The 19377-nt window shown below is 40.0% G+C and overlaps 1 protein-coding gene across 1 annotated transcript in view; it reads right to left on the bottom strand.

Moving 5' to 3' along the window:
* The window catches only part of LOC109963402 (neural-cadherin), a 439917-nt gene that overhangs the window by 149961 nt on the left and 270579 nt on the right, over nucleotides 1–19377 (bottom strand). Inside the window, exons 24-25 of the mRNA XM_020605911.1 lie at nucleotides 17033–17217; nucleotides 3573–3802 (exon numbers count right to left, since the gene is read on the bottom strand). Coding sequence (XP_020461567.1) covers nucleotides 3573–3802; nucleotides 17033–17217 — 415 coding nt within the window. The remainder of the gene's footprint in view (nucleotides 1–3572; nucleotides 3803–17032; nucleotides 17218–19377) is intronic.

The following is a 19377-nucleotide window of genomic DNA, read 5'->3' as shown; positions in this document are numbered from 1 at the left end:
TTTTAGTTACACACCACTTAATCAACAGACACACACATGCACATTGATTTGCTTCATGTTTTGACTACTGCTATGACCAGCTGCAAAGCTGGTAACAGAGACGTCTCGGTTGACGTTTCTGTGTAGTATGGGGCTAGCCCAACCGAGAGGATATAATGTATAGGTCTGGTGGGTTCAGGGTCTTTCATCTTACATCTGCCTGCGAGCAGTTTGGAGGTGCAAGATGCCTGAGCGTGTAATGTTAATTTTTACCTGTGTTCATGGAATAAATCAGCACTGTTTTGTAGTTACTTGGACTGCCTCGTCTCTCAGAGTCAGTATGGTAAAAAGTACCGGGTAAAACACTTGCAACCCCTGTAGCTAGATTGGTGCAACGCTACCTGTTGGAGTAAATTTCATTACTTTGTATGTGGTAGTGTGGGCGATGATGCAGCGACCACCATTTGGATTTACTGACCTTGGAGCTACTTGAAAGGGAGTGATGTTTTTACTACTCAGTAGGACTTAACAGCAAGTTTAAAAACCACATGTTGCATGTCTGTTAATGCACTGTTTCTGTAATGTTAGAAAGAATTGTTGTAAGACTGGAGAAGTTACTACATCTACATTATTCCAGTTAAAATATGGGGTTTCTCAATTATGCACTTTGTTTTGTAGTGTTACACATTTCCTTTTGTCGGTTCATATACCATTGTTTACCTAACTATGGAGCAGAAATTCAAATTAATTAATACGTTTGCGGTTCGTTGTGCTGTCCACTTGCAACACAACACTGGAAACGGGAGCTGAGCATGTTCACAAACTATCCTCTCATTTTTAGAAAGAGACCTCTGGTGGTGTTCTGAAATAATTACAGACTTTTTGGCGTTATGAGGGGTGCCGAGGTAATCTAGAGGTACCCAAGATTAAACATGAAATGGCTGGAAACAAGCAAAATGAGCAGCCATGAGGACTTTAACTAGTAGAACTTTTAGTCCTAAATCAAAAAGTGAAGTCCTCAATCATTTTACCTCTAAACCAGTCTGTCTGTGTTTACATAAGGTGCTTATAATGCTAATAGTTGAGGTGTGAAGATGCTGACTTTTAACCTATCATGGGCCACAGCTCTGCATGCACCCACCCCTTCCCCCCTTGCATTCCAGTAACTTGATTTTAGTACTATCTCCTGGGTGTGCTGAAATGCAACTCCCAGAACACATCTCCAAAATGGCTGGAAACACAGAACATTGGACAAGCATTACACTGCTCGACATGTTTCAGTAGGTTCCTATGATGGAAAACCCTATTGATCTGTTTTAAGTTGTATTTTCTCTGGATGACTGCTTTGAAGAAGAACCCAAAATGGTTTGTTACAACAGGCCCTTTTCACAGCAGATAAGTACAGCTGTTAGGGGTGACTTTAACAATGGCTCAGTTCTATTCAGTGACTATGTGACAATGATCCATCATTCACAATACCAGAAAAAAATTTAATCAGCCATCATTAATTTTGTTATTTAAACCTGTGCTTTTCCTACTGTCACATGAGAAAATGTCCTCTGAAAAAGGCCCATTGCAATGCTGCCCAGAAAAATTACAGTTTGATATTTGCTCCCAATCTTTCAGCCCTATTTATGCTGATTATCACTGGTGATATGTGATGTTGCTGCACTCTGTACTGTATTTATGCAAAGCTGCAGTATAATGTTGATCATTTGTCCTGACTTCTTTCTCTATTTATGTCTTTACTCAGAGCTCTACATGACATGAAAAGAGGATGCCACAGCTGTCAAAAACGCATTTGCTGTTGTTTGACTCAACTATAAATGAGTACAGGTCAGAAATGTATATAGGTATAGGACGGTATTCATGTTCAGTTCACCCAACCAGCAGGTTGACTGTGAGAGAATCCCCTGGACAAAACCTGTGTGAACATGTGGAGAAATTGCAAACTCCAGGCCTGATATTCAAACGCATTATCAGATGTCAACTAAGCCACTGTGCTTCCACTGACATCATCGGCCTTGTAATCTGTGCTGAAGTGGTGGTGCACAGAAATGAGCACCACTCACAACTGTGAACTTAGAAAAAATGTGAATCAAAATATGAAAGCATCATATATAGAACAAATATAAAAAATTGATGAAGTTGGTGAGTTTAAAGCACAAGGCCAGCATATGTCTTTCACTTTACATTGCTTGCAGTTTAACTAGACATTCCTCAGGCAGTTTTGATGCTCACTTGGCTGTGGCATCCTCTTTTCATGTCATGTAGAGCTCTGAGTAAAGACATGCAAAATAAATAGAGAAAGAAGTCAGGACAAATGATCAACATTATACTAAAATATGTATTTTGTTGTATGTCCAATTGCCTGTTTGGTGGGAACCCAGAGTGTTCCTTGCCACTCCAATAAGCAAACACTTTTGTGAAAGTGCAGGTTTCCTCTTTATGTTGAATCAGACAGAAGCACCTTTTACACAGAGATCTCAGCAAACTAATAGTGTTTTGACTCTTCTTCAAGGTGGCTTTTTTTGATTTAAGCCCTTTTATACTGACCCTTAAAAAGCTGCCAAACTGCCACTCCTTTGCCACCACAGTGAAACGGTCACAAAATAACGGTTAGATTCTCTGGTTCACTTTGTTCTTACTGACACCACTCCGTCTCCTCATTCACTCTCTAGCTTTCTCAACCACCTTTACTCTCTCTCTCTCTCTCTCTCTCTCTCTCTCACACACACACACACACACACACACACACACGCTTAGATTTCCAACCCACATTCCACTTTGTCTTGTTTATATAGGAGGTGGGGCGAACTTATCTCAGCAAAAATATTACCTCTAGTTGCAACATTTTGGAGGGTCAACATGGACCCCCCCCATGCTGATACAGTAGCTTTTATACAGAACGGCTAGTGGAAATCTCCCGCATTGAATGAGCATTGTAAAAGGGGCTAGAGACATGCCATGACTGTGCCTATTTTTAGTAACTAGATGCCTATATGACACAGCACTACACACTTCAGCCAGTTCCTAATGACTGGCTACCAATGAGCTTTGATGAACTGTGCTATATATAAAATAATTTAATGTGGTTTTCAGATGTTAGGCCAAGTTCTGTTATTGGTGCAGGTGTGTTTGTGTGCATTTGTGTACTATTTTGTGATTTTTTTTTTTCATTTTTGCATCCAAGAAAGTGACATAAACTACATTTTGATTGACATATTTGATTTTTTTGATATTTAACACAAGCCTCGGTCAACACATTGCCAGAGGCAAAACTGCTGCCTGCAACCAAGAGAACAAGTGCAAGAGCAAAGAGACAGAGTGCACAGCCCTATTTGGAAGGTTAAATCTCACCCATGTGAGATTTCTTTTGCGGCTTGACAGTGACTTGTAGTGCATTCACTCACTGGCAGGGAGTTTCTTAGATTATTTGTGTGTCAGTCAAAAGGTTGTGTTAATCAATCAGATGCTGAAATGGGAACAGAGTCACCAACAGACCAACAGATCAGTTAACAAAGCAATAAGGTTGACAGGGATTTATTGTGTTTACCTTAAGTGTTGAATAAAGGACACAAACAATGACCTACCTTTTGTTTGTGGGCTGCCAGATAACCATGCATTTTCTCTGGCTGAAGGAAGGAGGGGCCACCATGCACAGCAAAGCGAACATCCAGCATTCGCTCTCTCACATCTATTAGGCTAAAGATGTTGACATCATCAGGTGGAATGGAAAGCATCTCAGACAGGAAATCCACCAGCAGCTCATAGCGGCTCCGCTGTTTCCCTCTCAGTTCAATGAACTCCTTTGCTGTGATGTCTGAGAAACACACATATACATATGAAACCATAGTCTGTATAGAAGGGGCCTCATTATTTCTATCTGTGCTCAAGGATAAAACCAATTATTTTTAAACTGGGCCCAAGTGCTAAGCTAAAAATAGTCTGGAACATTCAAGACTGAGGTCGTGATTATAAATCAGTGAAAATGGACTCTTTTTATCTATGTGTGTGTGTGTCTATATGTTTGATTGTATGTGCATGTGATTGTAGGAAAAGGTAATGTTTGTGAGTTGGATTTTAATTTCCTAACTGTGCCAGCTAAAGGTAATTACACACTTGACAATTGTGGTTCAATTTCTAATCACACTCAAAAGCAGAGTCCTGAGAAAGAATGAAATCTGGCCCATGATTTATTTCATAACACCGGTCCAGTGCCTATGGTTTAGAATATCAGAATTGTATAGTTACAGTTATATCCATAAAATTAGTACAAAACAAGATTATTATTAAGGTTAATCAAGTGAACACTAGTGTTTGTCAGGATTAGGAACAGATTTGATGTGTCACAGCTGACATAAGGCCATAGACCATCAGGTAAAAGCTTGGCTCACTTTCAAAGAACTTTAGGCCAGTATACGCCTGATCTACAGTACCTTTAGAGCAGGCTTCTCAAAGTCAATCCAAATTCAGCCCAAACCTCATAATGAATTATATGTTTCCTACTTTGAAAAAAATGTTTTATACTTGTTAATTCGGTACATTAGCATCCTTGTTAGAAAATTCTTTAGCTGCAAAATATGCCACATTTTATCTTCTCTCTACCCACTCTGAGTAACAGTACAGAGGAATATCCAGCCAACTGCTTGAGTAGCTTGACAATCAATCACACAAACATTTGTTCAAACAATGATTAACTGCAAGTCATTCCTGTTGCCAACTTACTTACCAAGGCACCTCGTTTTTTTTTCAACATAGAACTCTTGTTGTTGTTTTTACATTAATTCTGATGCATCACCTTTTTTACATTCATTTGGCTTTAGTTGCTTGCTGTACCTAGGTGTTGATATGGTAGGGGAAACCCTGGTGATGACAAATAAAACAGACAATACACAGGCACTTTCACCACATTTGTGGTCTTGACTGGTCTCAAAATAAAATTCCGACTTCACATTGTCCGAGACTGAGACAAGACCAAGTAAACGTGGCCAATTCCAAGACGAGACCTTCAAAAAGTGGTCTCGAGACTGATCTCAAGTGCTGCAATACTACCCCTTGTGCTCTATGGATGGGAAGAACTTCAGTCTTTTGTCTGCTTAACTTTGTTGTGCTGATGATGCCAACTCTCTTCTACAAGAATGTTAATTTTAAACTAAAGCTTGCAAGGTTATAATCCAATGTGAAATATTTTCACCATTAACAAGACAGAAAGGCAGGGTGACTAACTGGGGTGTAAAGCATTTTATGTTTAAGTATCTGTGACCAGTTCTATAGTCCTGCTATAAGACCTGAGCAATGAGTCCCAGCCAAGTAGTGGGTTGGTGTTTGAGCTGTACTGCAGCATGATGCATTTGCCTTTTTATTTAACTGTGCCCACTGTTAGTGTCCATACATGCCATGTATTTTAAGTAGATTAACAAAGTAAGCAGCCAGTGAGTTGCATTAAAGTAATTAGCTTACGATTAGCAATAGAAACATACAGTATTATATATATATATATATAGACACACACACACACATATATACATATACATATATATATATACACATATATATATACATACACAATAAAAGAGTAAGTGTGTTTTAAAAATTTTGGTTTCGGTTTTCGGCCAAGTGCATCCTAAATTTTACCAGTCATGTTCTGCATTCATTCTACAGCTCTTTTATATGCCAGTTCATAATTCTATGTGTGTGTATTCCCCCAATCATGTAATTCCCCCCCCCAGTAATGTCTGCCTAAATGACAGGCTAAAGTCACACAGTATGTACATTGCAACATTGGTAGGTGTAATTTTCCCTTATGTCTATAGTAATCTAGAAGCGATTAATTCCTAATGAGAATTCAGTGTCAGTGGTTGTCTTCTAAAGTTGCACTGTTGTCAATATATGTGGCCATGTCAATATTTTAAGACACAGCTTGAGAGACTTGAAACAGCTATTACTTCACTGATTAAAAATTAGCCAGCGGGCTAACACTGAAATGCTAGAAAATACAGGGTTATTCAAAAAGAATGGACCGATTTCATTACGCAATACTTTATTAGAGAAAAGTAATACAAAACTCCAGCCAAGTCACAAGTATTCTACTCATAATCAACTTTTATTTCCTGTCTTACAAATGTTCAATGTGGCCACCACCTGCAGCAAGGGCAACATCAATGCGATAAGAGAATTCCTCCCAGGCGCGTATTAGCATATCAAGATCCACTGAGTTGACTGCTGTTGTTGTGGCCACATTGAACACTTGTAAGACAGGAAATAAAAGTTGATTATGAGTAGAATACTTGTGACTTGGCTGGATTTTTGTATTACTTTTCCTTAATAAAATATTGCGTAATGAAATCGGTTCTGTTAAGGTTAGTCCCCCTCACCATGAGGGTGAGGGAGAACTAAGGTTGGACTCAAGAATGCCAACCCAGGTGCTAGTCAAAAAAAGGAGGTATAATGGTGGGAAACGCACAGTAACAACAAAACGTATCAGAGTCCATGTACAGAAACCAGCAAAGTAGGGCAGAGATGGTGGAGGAGACCAGGACAACCAGGGGAGTAGACAAGCTAACGGCACAAACCAGGAGAGTGGGAGGATCAGGACGGACAGGTGAATAGACGACTAACCAGGAGGACTGGCGAACGATAAAGGACATCCACAGCACAGAAACTGTCAGCGTGGAAAACAAAATGATGTATAATACAAACCATGAAAATAGGTCAGTTACAGGGTATGCGAGTTAGCTAAGGTAAGTAAGGTAATGCTCCGGCAACGATGTTGCGTCTACCTGCCTCCTTATTTATACCTCTGGCAATCAGTGGGATGCTCCCCAGCTGTGTGCACCGACAAACAAGTCGCTAATTACCAAATGCAACACAGCTGAGGTGCAGATCCCGCAGGTCGAGAGAACAGAGGAGAGAAAGACGGAGGAGAGGCAGGTTGTGCCGAGCGGACCTGACAGGTTCATTCTTTTTGAATAACCCTGTATATAAACAAAAGAGAAAAAAAAGTGTCCTTTAACATGAGAACATTGACATAACATTTAATATAAGAAAACGTCCCCATGTCACTAAAAACGTGTTCTCAGAATACAAGAACACACACATGCACACAGTACTGTATATAATGGGGTAGGCAGGCTGATTATAGTTTTATAAGTGTGTAGAGGGAGACAGAGCCTGGGCATCAAGAGACAAGACAGGGGGGCTCAGTGGATACAGCATGAGGGATCAAGGCAAATGTCAGCTTCCATCAGTCAGTCCAGTGGGAGAAAGAAGAACACAGGCAGACTGAGAGACAGTCAGCGAGGACTGGGGCTTGGGGGTAGAGGGTAGTAACTGCTAACACATAGTGGCAGCCTTTACACCTGGCTTTGATCCAACCTCACAATTCACTACTGCTTCCTCCTTCCCAGAGGCTTCACTGGAGCCAGGTGTCAAGGCCGAATTACACAGACATGCACCTGCCTGTAGGCTTGTGTTTTCAGACAAAAGGGAAACATATCCTGTTAATGTAGAAGCATACTGTGGTGAGACAAACTGAAGAAAACCAGGAAGAAAGGATAGGGTTTTTTTGGTCATTTGATGTGCTTCTTCCTGACAGGCCCAATCATGACCAAACACAGTGAATCAATTTGTTCTTTAGATCAACTCAAACAATTTAAGGATTTTTCATTTTTGCAACCCAGAGTCTTGAAAACTACATTGAAATATTTTTGAAAGGAACCAAACTTTCAATATTTCCACAAAAGAGAAAAAAAAATGTCATTGTCTCTTCAAAAACAGCTGCTGTCACTTCCATGAAATTCTACTAAGAAATACATTTTTACTTGAGAAACAATTATTTAAAGGTAGAGAAAAAAATAACAGTATCTGAATCAGCTATTCTATGATGTTTCTGTGCCTTTCTGTTCTTAGCTTTTTATCATAATAAATATAACACCTATAGCTAATGAAGTGAGTACACTGCTAATTAATACAATAACATATTGCACTATATGCACTTTAATTGTATTCCATATAGATTTACTCTAAAATATGTTACAATTCATGACTTACTTTAGTTTCCCCATACGATACTTGTGGAGAACAGCAACAAAAACCAAAAGGTTCACCTGAGAATGTTATTGTTTTAAACCATTTTTCCCCCCAAAGATCCCACTCAGTGATTAAAGGAACTAATTTGTTTGCAGATTTACCCAGAATCAGAGAAATGGCTGACTTTAGTTTAATCTTTATTAAGCAAAGCACATTTACAGATTCAGGGAGTTTTAACTGACCACAAAGACTGAAGGAATGCTAATGCAGGTTAATGTTCCTCAAATATGATAATTTGCAGCTATTCTCAGCTTAGACATTATTGTAAATTGAAAATTTTGCACTGTTGGACAGGCAACACATGCAATGTAACTTCGACAGAATTTTTTTTTTTGCTTGGCATTTCAAATGAATGAAAGATTAAGTCAAAAAAGACTGAAAGACTAAAGGGATATGTTACCAGTTTAGTAGTATAATAGTGTAAAGTTGGGTAACTTAATAGGAATTGTCAATCTAAATGCAGCAGAGATTGTAAAAGATACTATGACTAATAGTCCTACTGCATCAACCTCCAAAAATCCTTGATCCTACATTTCCCATCATGCACCCTGTCTAACCAGTAAATGTCCAGATCTTTAATAATGGACATCTAGTGCTGAGGATATGCCTCATTTATATTGGCATGGTGGTGTGTGGTAGAAGGCCTGGTTAACACCTCCCCTCTATCCTATGAATCAAGTTTACCAAGTACACAAGGTGTTTAAACTATGCAATGATGTTTGAGACATTTATTTTACATTACATATTAGCTGCTCCTTTCATGCAACATAGCATGCTCATAGACTGGCATCTGTAGGGATAATAGACCATATTCATACTTCAGCCATATTTGTGTCATGTGACAATCAGGGTGGGAAACTCCTAAGCCAAAACTTGACAGACACATCTTGGGGAAAAGTTTAGCTTGCATTCCTCCACTAAATTTTAATCTATTGTAGATGGAATCTGGGCTAACGAACAAGCTGACATTCCGAAAAGGATCCAAACAAAAGGACACAGAAGCTGGATTAAAGGATATATTCAGGACAGTAAAGGTAAGAGAAGGCCCATGTCACTATTTGTCCAAGAGTCCATGGAAAAAGCTGGGGACACTTCAAGGAAGAAGGGATGTTTTGCCAGTCTCTTCATGCTACATCAAGCACATACTGATAAAGTGTTTGAAGCAAAATTTTGTGTTGGATGGTATTATTAAGGCACAAGTTGTCATGACTCTGTTCTGCCTGTTTCCAGTTGTATGCTTTTGTTTTGACATAACTTCCTGTTTAGCTATAGCTTAGTCATGGACTTTTTACTTTAATCAGGACTCTATTGTTTACACCTGTTTTCACCCGTATTTAGGCAGCTGCCAGATTGTTCTAAACCCCAGCTCTGACTTTCCAGCGATTATTCTTGTACATGATTCACTTGTTCTGACCCTGGATTGCTTTTGACCACCGCGTTTTGCCTTATCCCCCCGAGTCTGTTAGCCTGCTGTGTACCGACCCTCGGATATCTCCTCTCTGACCTCACGATTGTGGATCTCTCGGATGGGTGTTTTTGCTGGCATTGACCTTGGATTGTATTAGTGACCTGATGTAGATTCTGGACTTTTGTTCTGTTTGTTTTGTGTTACCAGTAAAGTATCTAGACTCTACCTGTTCTTTGTCTGGCGTTATAATTGAGTTCACCCTCGACATCATCGGCAGCTTTACGCACCAACCCTGACACAAGTAGGATAGGGCCCAAGAAGCATATGCAGACTGAGGGATACCTTCAGAGTCAAGTTTAATATAAAAACACTGGACCCAGAGGCAAAGGGAAAATACTCAATAGCTCCACTAAACGAGGCTTGACAAAAGTAAAACTAGGCCAACAACAAAAACAATTCCATCAGGGAGCTAAATAGCCAACTCTAAACAACAGCTACAACAAAACCAGAGAACAAACTAAGAATTCTTGCTGGCAGGAAAAAATTCAAAAGAACAATCCAAAGGCAACCAAGGCAAGAACCAAACAGGAGACTGATACAAAAACCTATAAAGCGGACAGGCAGGATGTGGTATACTGAGAGAATGAACCAGCAAGTGACTGAGGGAAAGGAGGAGATTATATGGGCTGAGGACTAGGTGATAACAAGCAACAGATGGAAAGAATGAGTGGTGATTGTGAACTGGGGTAAAATTAGGGCAGGTGAAGTGATGTAAAACCAGGAAATCAGACCAAAATAAAAACACAAAAACAGGAAGCAAGTACGAACTATAACAGGTATCTGTATGAACACTACACAGAAATATTTATTTCAGTAAGTATAATGTCACATAACGTTAAAAGATAACATTTCTGCGGTTTGTTGGAGACAGCTAGACAGTTGACATTACATCATGAGCTTGATTACATCCTGTGTGTTTTATTTACAGCCTTAAACAAATGTGTCCACGATGTGCGCTATTTTAAAAATGCTTTATGCCTTTCCTCTTGTATTGTGTAACACTAACCTTATAAAATTGTAGGGTTATCTTGGACGTGGTTGAATGCTAACGTTAACTGTTGTCTAACAGTGATGTTAGCTAATTGGTTATCACATATGTTGTTTTATCTTAAAATGTGGCTGATGCAAAGATCAGTGGAAAAGAGTATTATGGAGCAAAGAATCGACGTTTGAAATTTTTGGGTTCAATTGCTGACAGTATGTAAGAAGAGTTGGAGAGAGGTGAATGAATGAATGCTTGTAGCCTTCAGTGAAACATGGTGGAGGGTCTGTCATGGTTTCAAGACTTAAAGACCATCTGCCCAAAAAAATTCAAGCTGTACTAAGTGCAAAGGGAAGTAATACTAAATACTGAGCTTGGACTATAGAAGCCTTTATATAGAAGTCTATAGAAGGACTTTAGAAATTTTTTTTTATATATATTGTGTACATATTTCCTATTTTCTGGTTATAGCTTAATGAAGAGACTGATAAATTAATATAAATTATCATTACAACCTTGCTAAAACAGCAAAACTACAAAATTAATGGTGGCCTGCGACTTGCACAGTACTGTATAATAAACTTTTTTTATAGTAAACTTTCTTCCCCAATTTTTGCATAATAATCCTATGTAACTCAGAGGGAAGACAAATGTGAAAAGACAGAAAATAATGTTCATAACATGTCAGCACTTGTTTTTTTGCTAAAGAGCAATCCTGTGGCAGAAAAAAGTTTACAAAGTCTTTTTCCCTTCATCACATCACACAAACTGTGTCACCCTGTTGTTTGCACTGTATGTATGCATTGATCATGTGCACCTGACTGTGCGTTCCCCTGAGCACCATACATTTCACTCTAGGCTAGTGTTATGTGGACATTTCAAGGACTTTTTGTTTACTACATTTTTATGTTTTCTTCAATATTGGGAAAGGGAGAGGGAAAAGAGGTTGGGAGCAGGAGGCCTTAATCTCAGCAAGGCAGATTTAACTAGTGCTTTCTTTGTGTATCTTTATTGCATTGCACACTTGTTCTTGAAATGGGATTTAGAATGTCAAGGAGGGTGTAAGTAATGCTATAAGTAGAATATTTTCATAATCTCCGAGACTGAGAATCAATGAGACTGTTTACTCTAAAGCTCCATGTGGAAAAATAAAATGCCAGAAATGGCTTCTGTTATATAGCCTCCACACACACACACACACATCACTGTTTTGGTAACTACACCTCAGGATGATCTCACAGTCATTAATCCTTCATACTGCATTTTGTTTTGAAACCTCAGAGTCCTATTTTTGTGAATTTGTTCACTGCTGAACTGCAGGTTAAAAGTGTTTGAGTGGTTTTGACATTCTATTCACAGCAGTGGCTAACAGTGGTGCTCTCTAGCTCTTAATTTAAGTCCCTGTGTTACAACCAAGGCCTTTTAAATCAATACTCTTCAGCTAACAGCCCTTTCATGACAGTCAAGCCATTTAAAAATCCTCAATGAAATGATCACCCTACAGGGTAAGTTGTTGACAAACCTAGACTTATCATTCTAAATGAAAAGGCCAAAAAATACAGATGCAAAAGCAAATAAGTAAATTGAGAGCTGTTTAATCTTTTGGTTAGATTTCCATTATTCATCTTCGTTATTCATTTGCTAGTCTACATTTTGGGCATGGATTTATTTCCCTCACACAAATACTGAAATGTGGGCGTCAGCTATTCTCAAACATACCAACCCTGGGTTTGGTGTACATTAATTTACCTCAGCCCTATTTTCAAAATGAGATGCAATCTTTTTATATAATTATATGAGGCTTGGCTCTTCCTTGCATGCTTTCCTTTCCTTCTTTCTCTGCCTCCCATCTCCACTTGTCTTTGGAGTGCACCCTCTGGCCTTCCCCTATGCTTCTATTTCACTATCTCTGAAATCATAAAAATCCTTCAGCCATGTCCCATTTCTCTAAAGCAAATTTAATTCAGAGTAGACAGCCGATGTAGTGTACATCAGGTAATGATGGATGCTGCTCAACATGTGAAGAGAATGTGCTGGCTGAGCAAAACCTCTCGACTAATTATTTTGCCAGCATAAGTAATGGAAAAAGGCTTTTCTGGGAATGTGCCTATAGCAACTGGGATCACATGAATCAGAGGGGAGAGAGATTTATAATAGGTTTAATCTTTTGCTAAGGAAACATCTTTAATTGAGAGTGTGGCAGTCCTTTGAAACATTGCAAACAACAGAGCGAACAGTGATCAGTGCTCATCTATTTTCTGGGACCACATTCTCCAACACACCCTCATCAGCAATGCTAAGTTGGATATGGCTTTAGTTTTTAAGAAACACTGACTTTTATCAACTAATAACTAGTATTATCACAAATTATTAGTGAATGTGATAGTCGTACTTGATAACATTTGCTATCCCTTTAAACACAGCGCTCCCGCCATCATAATGCACTGAGAGTTTATGATCCTGTGGAGACTTTTTCACAAAGGACAACTTCTAATGTGAATAAACCAGTTCAAGTATATTTTGGACATGTTGAAGATCATTGTGTCTTTCTTGCATAATAGTGCACAATTTTATTTGTCATATAATGGTCCATAATCATCTGCCATTAGTACCACCTTAGTGACACAATAGACTAAAAACTCTCTATTTAATGGTCTATTGTTTTATTTAATGTGTATTTTTTATTTTTGAAATAATTCTCGTTTTATTTGGTCTAGATTAGGCACTTCTACAAGAAAGCATTATTGCTGAGAGTTTAATAATGAATGCCATGATGTGACATGATCCTGATATATCCACAAATGCATTAGTAGTTTTAACAGGTTCTATTACATCATGTTTGTTATCGATACCTGTATTCCAATTAAAAATGCGGATCTCCTATTTTACTTTAGCCAGACTTGTTAAAAGCAAGATTAAGCAATATTTTTGAGGAAGACATCTGCAAAGAGGAAATAAATGCTAAGAGGGAGTTTTAATTAATTTTGTCATGAGACTACTGGTTGTGTTAGGTTGTTTTTTTTCCCTGTATGTGGACATGGTAAAAAATAAAACAAAAGTTGATATGAAAGTATAAAAGTTGAAAGATGCTTATATTGGTGTGATTTCACCTAATAAAAATGACCAAAATACTACTGTTGTATTGGGGGTGGAGAGACACTTCTCAGGGTCCCCCCAGAATGCCTTAGGAGGGAAGCACCCTGTGGAATCCCCATAATGCCCCACGGGGAGGGATGAAAATAGATCGGGGTCTTGGCGGGGTTCTGTGTGTGTATATCTGTGTTCTATGTTGCGGTGGGTGGCCAAAGGGAAAAAGAAAAAGGTGACTTCTGTCTCTGGCTACTTCCTCAAGTATAGCTAGTATACCTTACATTAGTGTCAGAAGTGGGATGGGAGAGAGCCATGGGAGCTGACAGAAGCAAGAGGCAGAGCAGCCTGAAGCAGAAGACCCCACAGCTGCCAGAGAATTGCCTGCCACCACGTGCTCAGTGGCGCCCCACCAAAATTCCATTCAATTCCAACTTTATTTATAAAGCACTAAAAACAGCCAGGGTGGACCAAAGTGCTGTTCAGTGTAAATAAGAATATACATTAAAAATAAACACAATTTACAAGTACGATAAAGTCAACACCAATATAAGATAATCAATACAGATAAAATCAATACCAATATAAAATATCAAAATGCCAATGAGAATAAATGAGTTTTCAAAAGGGACTTAAAAACAGGCAAAGAAGAGGCTTGTCTGATGGACAGTGGTAAATCATTCCATAGCTTGGGGGTAGCAGCCGCAAAGGCATGACCACCCCTAAGCTTGTGCTTTGTTCTGGGCACACTCAAAAGTAACTGATTAGCTGACCTCAAAGAACGCATAAGTGAATACCAGTGAAGCAAGTCAGATAAATAGGAAGGTGCAAAGCCATGAAGGGATTTAAAACAAAAAATAAAATTTTATTGGGAATCCTAAAATAAACAGATAACCAGTGCAAGGAAACCAAAACTGGAGAAATGTGCTTATATTTACCTATACCTGTTAATAGACACGCTGCAGCATTTTGGACCATCTGGAGGTGAGTGATAGAAGATTCGCTAATGCCCAAATACAATGCATTGCAGTAATCCAGTCAGGTGGTGATAAAAGCATAAATAAGTGTCTCAAAGTGCCATCTAAAGACCATTGATTTTACTTTGGCCAGCTGTTGAAAAAAAGCTAGATTTTACGACAGCTGCAATTTGGCAATCAAATTTTAGATCGGGGTCCATATCTTAATCCCCAGGTTTGAAATATTTTTTTGTTATATTGAGCTAAAAAGCCCAAGTCAATGTATCACCAAACACCATCACCTCAGTCTTCTCTTTATTCACCTTCAAAAAATTAAGTGCGAGCCAAGATTTAATGTCCTCAAACCATTGAAGCAGTGGCCTAACGCAAGAATTTGTCTTTTTAACCAGTAAGTACAGCTGGCTATCATCTGCATAGCAATGAAAGGAGATGACGTGTTTCCTAAGTATGGAGCCAAGTGGGAGGAGGTAAAGGGAAAAAAGAAGAGGCCCAAGAACCGAGCCTTGTGGAACCCCATACTGAAGGGGCTCAGAAGAAGACATAGCATCACCAAGTTTCACACAAAACGTTCTATCCTTAAATTAAAACCGAAACCATTCTAGAGCTATACCCTGAATACCGACCCAGTGCTCTAAGCGAGAGACTAGACTTTCACCAATGCTGATTCAGTACTGTGCAAGGTTTTAAACCCTGATTGAAAAATCTCAAGAATATTATGCTCTACCAGAAAAAGAAATCAGAAATGTCACATATAAAATCCTTACTGAACTTAGGTGGGTGATAAATCACAGCCCACAATAAGGCTGGAGAGTGACACAGCTCAAATAAGAACTCAAAGTTGGAGAAGGAAGGTAATGATAAAATCTGTTTGCATTTAAAAGTCATTTTATAAACAGTCATTGGCCTTGGGGAGTTAAGTACAGTATAGTCAGGTGGCTGCAGTTCAAGAAGACCACTGGACTCACCCACACCTAGCCAGGTCTCAGTCACCAAAAGAAAATCCAAGTTCCGAGAAGTAAAGAAAACCTTTAAAAAAAAAAAAGCCTTATTTGCCAGTGATCTATTAACCAGGCCAATCTTGATAGGAGCCGGCAAGACAGGCAGCCAGCCTGGAGGCATGCTTCAGTGGCCGTAGATTCAAGCAGTTAATCCCACATTGACATAGACGTAGATAACAGCTTCAAGGCCACTCAGTCTGCCAATCCGAGCCAACCACTGACACCAGCGAAGAGCAAACAGGATCCAGAGAATGCCGTGAAGCGCAGAGGCTGGCAGTTGAAACACACCGAATCAAAGAAATTGAGGAAAAGCTCATTAAGGAGGCCTTTAGCCTTACCAGCTGTCCACCTTGCCTGCCCCGACGTCTCTGCCTCCTCCTTCTGAATGGGAAAGCCAGAATGCAGCAAAGGTAAGCAGGTATTCCTGATAAAAACGGAGGTAGATACTTGTGCCCGTGACCATCAAACTGCACTAAGTTTGAAACATCCAGTCAAAGATTAGTAGAGTTTGGTGGTCATACAACAATAGAGAGTCTCCATTCAGAATAAAAAATAAATACAACACAAAAACAAACAGAATTAGGAGCGGTAGACGGCAAGCCATACACACTGGCGCCATCTTGTCAAAATGAGACCACTGATGGAGCCATTGTTCCAAGCCACGCAAGCCAGAAGAACTGCATCCAGTAATCAACACCCCAGCTTTGCGGGGACCCAGAGCCAGCACCACCTGACCAGCCGGGAATTCCAGAACTGCAAGCAGGTCAGTTAAAGCTAGGAGCAGAGGGGAACAAGCCCCACCTCAATGATGACCTGACCAGAAGGCCACATGGGGCCTGCAGTGTGCCATATTCTCCTTACCCTAGGGGTGAAGTTCTCTGGTAGGGGCAGCTGTAGGGGGGGGGATTATATCTTGCCCAGTTCAAATTGCTAGCTACTGCCGCTCACTGGCTTTGTCACTGACAGAACAGTCATTCCGGCTGTCGGTGAGCCCAGACAACCACAGCGACTAAGCACCGGTGCGTGCAATTCAGAGACGCTTTGGTGAACTCGACCTGCAAGATGCCCTCCACAGTGAATTCAAGCACTGCACCCGGCAAACAGGAGAATCCCTCCACGTTTTGACGTCGAGAGCAGTGAGGAATTCTAAATTTATAAAGCAGCAAGGGTCGAGAACAAGAGATGGAATCAACACTAGAAACAGGCAATATTGGTTGTCTGTGGACACCAGGCCAAAATCCAGCACAGCATTGACTAAGGAAAGGTTAGAGGTCATGATCCAGGAGTCAGTGGAACTTGAAACCATTTCAGGTCATAGATGGAGACAGGATAAGTCTACAGGAAAAATGTAAGTCAATGTAAAGTCCCCACAAGGAATGAAAACAAAGTGTGTGTGTGTGTGTGTGTGTGTGTGTGTGTGTGTTTAGCTGTCTCTGTAGGTCAAACTTACCCACCAGGCGAAGGGACCCCGAGTTGTAGATGGCCTCGTCTCGCAGCTCCCTCACATGCACAGTGACAGTGGAAATAGCATCTGGCCAAACCTCATCAGAAACACGAACCTGGAATTGATAGGTGCCAGGTGGAGCATTCTCCTTGATGATCAGGAAACCTGTTCGCTTGTTCAGGATGAAGTAACTGAGGGAAGGAACAAACACAGACACCCACACTACTTTAAAAGAACTGCACATGTCAGTGCCTTTGTTCTAATTCACACAAGCTGAGCTCTCCAAGGGGGCTGAGCCCTGGGTAACATGAAGGGTAGACCCTGGGAAAGCCACCACTCTATCCCAAGGCTGACACACAGAGACAGACAACATTCACATTCCCACCTACTGTATGGGCAATATAGTCACCAGTTAATCTAACCTGCATATTTTTGGACTGTGAGAGGAAACTGGAAAATGCAGAGGAATCCCACACAAACATAGCGCCAAGAGAACATTCAACTGAAGTATCTTGATATGAGGCAACAGTGTTGACAGCTGCGACACTGCAGTACAGTGATTTAAACAGCAACTTTCCACAACAGTTCTTTTAAGTATTTACAAAGAACAAGCAATAATGAGCACTGTGGAAATGACTGCCATCATTGAAGTTGTTACCTCATGTGAGTGTCTCCTGACTTCAATAGGCTGCATCACACTGCAACCAAAAGCTAAGCCTGGCTGGTGTGTTTGCAGCTCACTACAGGTGAACAGTGCAATTAGCTATGGCTGCATTGACCAGGCTGAGCTATTTGTTTGGAGCCTGAGAGGGTCAAGATGCTACATCTATAGGACTGACCTCTGTGTGATAACGATTAGTCATTAGACTATTACCAATGTCTCAGTGAGTCTGCAGAGACGAGTCATTTTAGTTGCTTGCCCATTGAATGTTGTTGCCCATGGCAACCAGCTAAGTGGAAAGAAATGCTCAGTGTGACTGCATGTCTGGAGTCAGACTCAGAAACAACCTACATTTATCCTCCATTCAGGTACAGTAGGAACTCATATCCCCCATAGGCCATGCCGTGGGTGTCCAGGGTGTGATTGTGTATTCTGTGCTTGAGGCCTCTAGCTCCATTCCCCTGCTGCTCTGCTAGAGGCTGATTTTAAATGGTGGGCACTTTCAAGTTAAGTTGAATTTGGGTTGTGCAAATTTCTTCTATGTGCACAGTCAATGAATCAATCAATTAAGTGTTACTTATAACACCTTTCACACATCTTAGCAATTCAAAGTGCTTAACAGTTTAAAAAAATGACAAACAGAAATCAACATTTTAAAATATGAATATACTGAATTAAACCAATAATAAATAAGATATCACAATAATAATAATAAACCAATTAAATTAAGCCAAACTCAGGCAGCACAGTTTTGAACCAACTGTAACTGACTGCTAACCAGATAGGAGAGCATTACAATAGTCCGATCCACTGGAAAAAAAAAAAAGGTATTACTCTCTTTGTTTCACTCTGAAAGAGAAATATTTGAACTCCAGTTATGTTTTTAAGATGATACAAAGCTGACTTAATGACAAGCTCGACATGAGTCTTAAAGTTCAGTTCTGAGTCAAGGATAACACCAACATTTCTGATTTGTTAGTTCAGGGCCATCCCTGGTCAATTTAGTTATTAGTTCAAGTTCAAAGTGTTTGTCATATGCACAGTTAGGAAACGTGTTTCTCTGTACAATGAAATTCTTACTTTGCCGTCCACATGAATGCCACAAAATACAAATGAAATATAAAGTAGATAAATAAGTAACACAAAATCTAAGGCACTTTAAGCAGCAAATGCAGCAGTAAAATAAAAATATATAAGAATATAATAAGAGAATGTATGCTGCATGGGAGCAGCATGTGCAGCAGTCAACAGTCAACGTGCAATTATGCATGTGCAAACTGAGAATGCAAACAGTACAGGTCGACAGTACATGACGTATTTCCTGGTAGTAAACTCCTCAGGTGTTTAGGAGTCTGATGGCAGAGGGAAAGAAAGAGTTTTTCAGTCTAGAGGTCCTATATTTCACACTTCTGAACCTCCGGCCAGAGGGTAGGGAAGTGAACAGTCCGTGCTGGGGGTGGGCGGGATCTTTGAGGCAGCTTTCCTACGCACTCTGCGATGGTAAATGCTCTGCAGAGAGGGCAGTGGATATACGTTGTGTCTGTTTTTGCATTTTATGGCAGTTTGATCAGCTCTGAAAGCAGCTGTAGGTAGAGGTAAAGTGGACAACACAACCAGTGGCTGTGAGCTCTGGTGGACCACAGTCAGTTTCACCGAGGGAGGAGGGGGGGTGGGGGCGGGGCAACGATTC

This window comes from Monopterus albus, unplaced genomic scaffold, assembly GCF_001952655.1.
Source record: "Monopterus albus unplaced genomic scaffold, M_albus_1.0 scaffold73.1, whole genome shotgun sequence".
NCBI lineage: Eukaryota > Metazoa > Chordata > Actinopteri > Synbranchiformes > Synbranchidae > Monopterus > Monopterus albus.
Note: the sequence above shows the minus strand (reverse complement) of the source record. Positions and strands in the feature narration are given on the sequence as shown.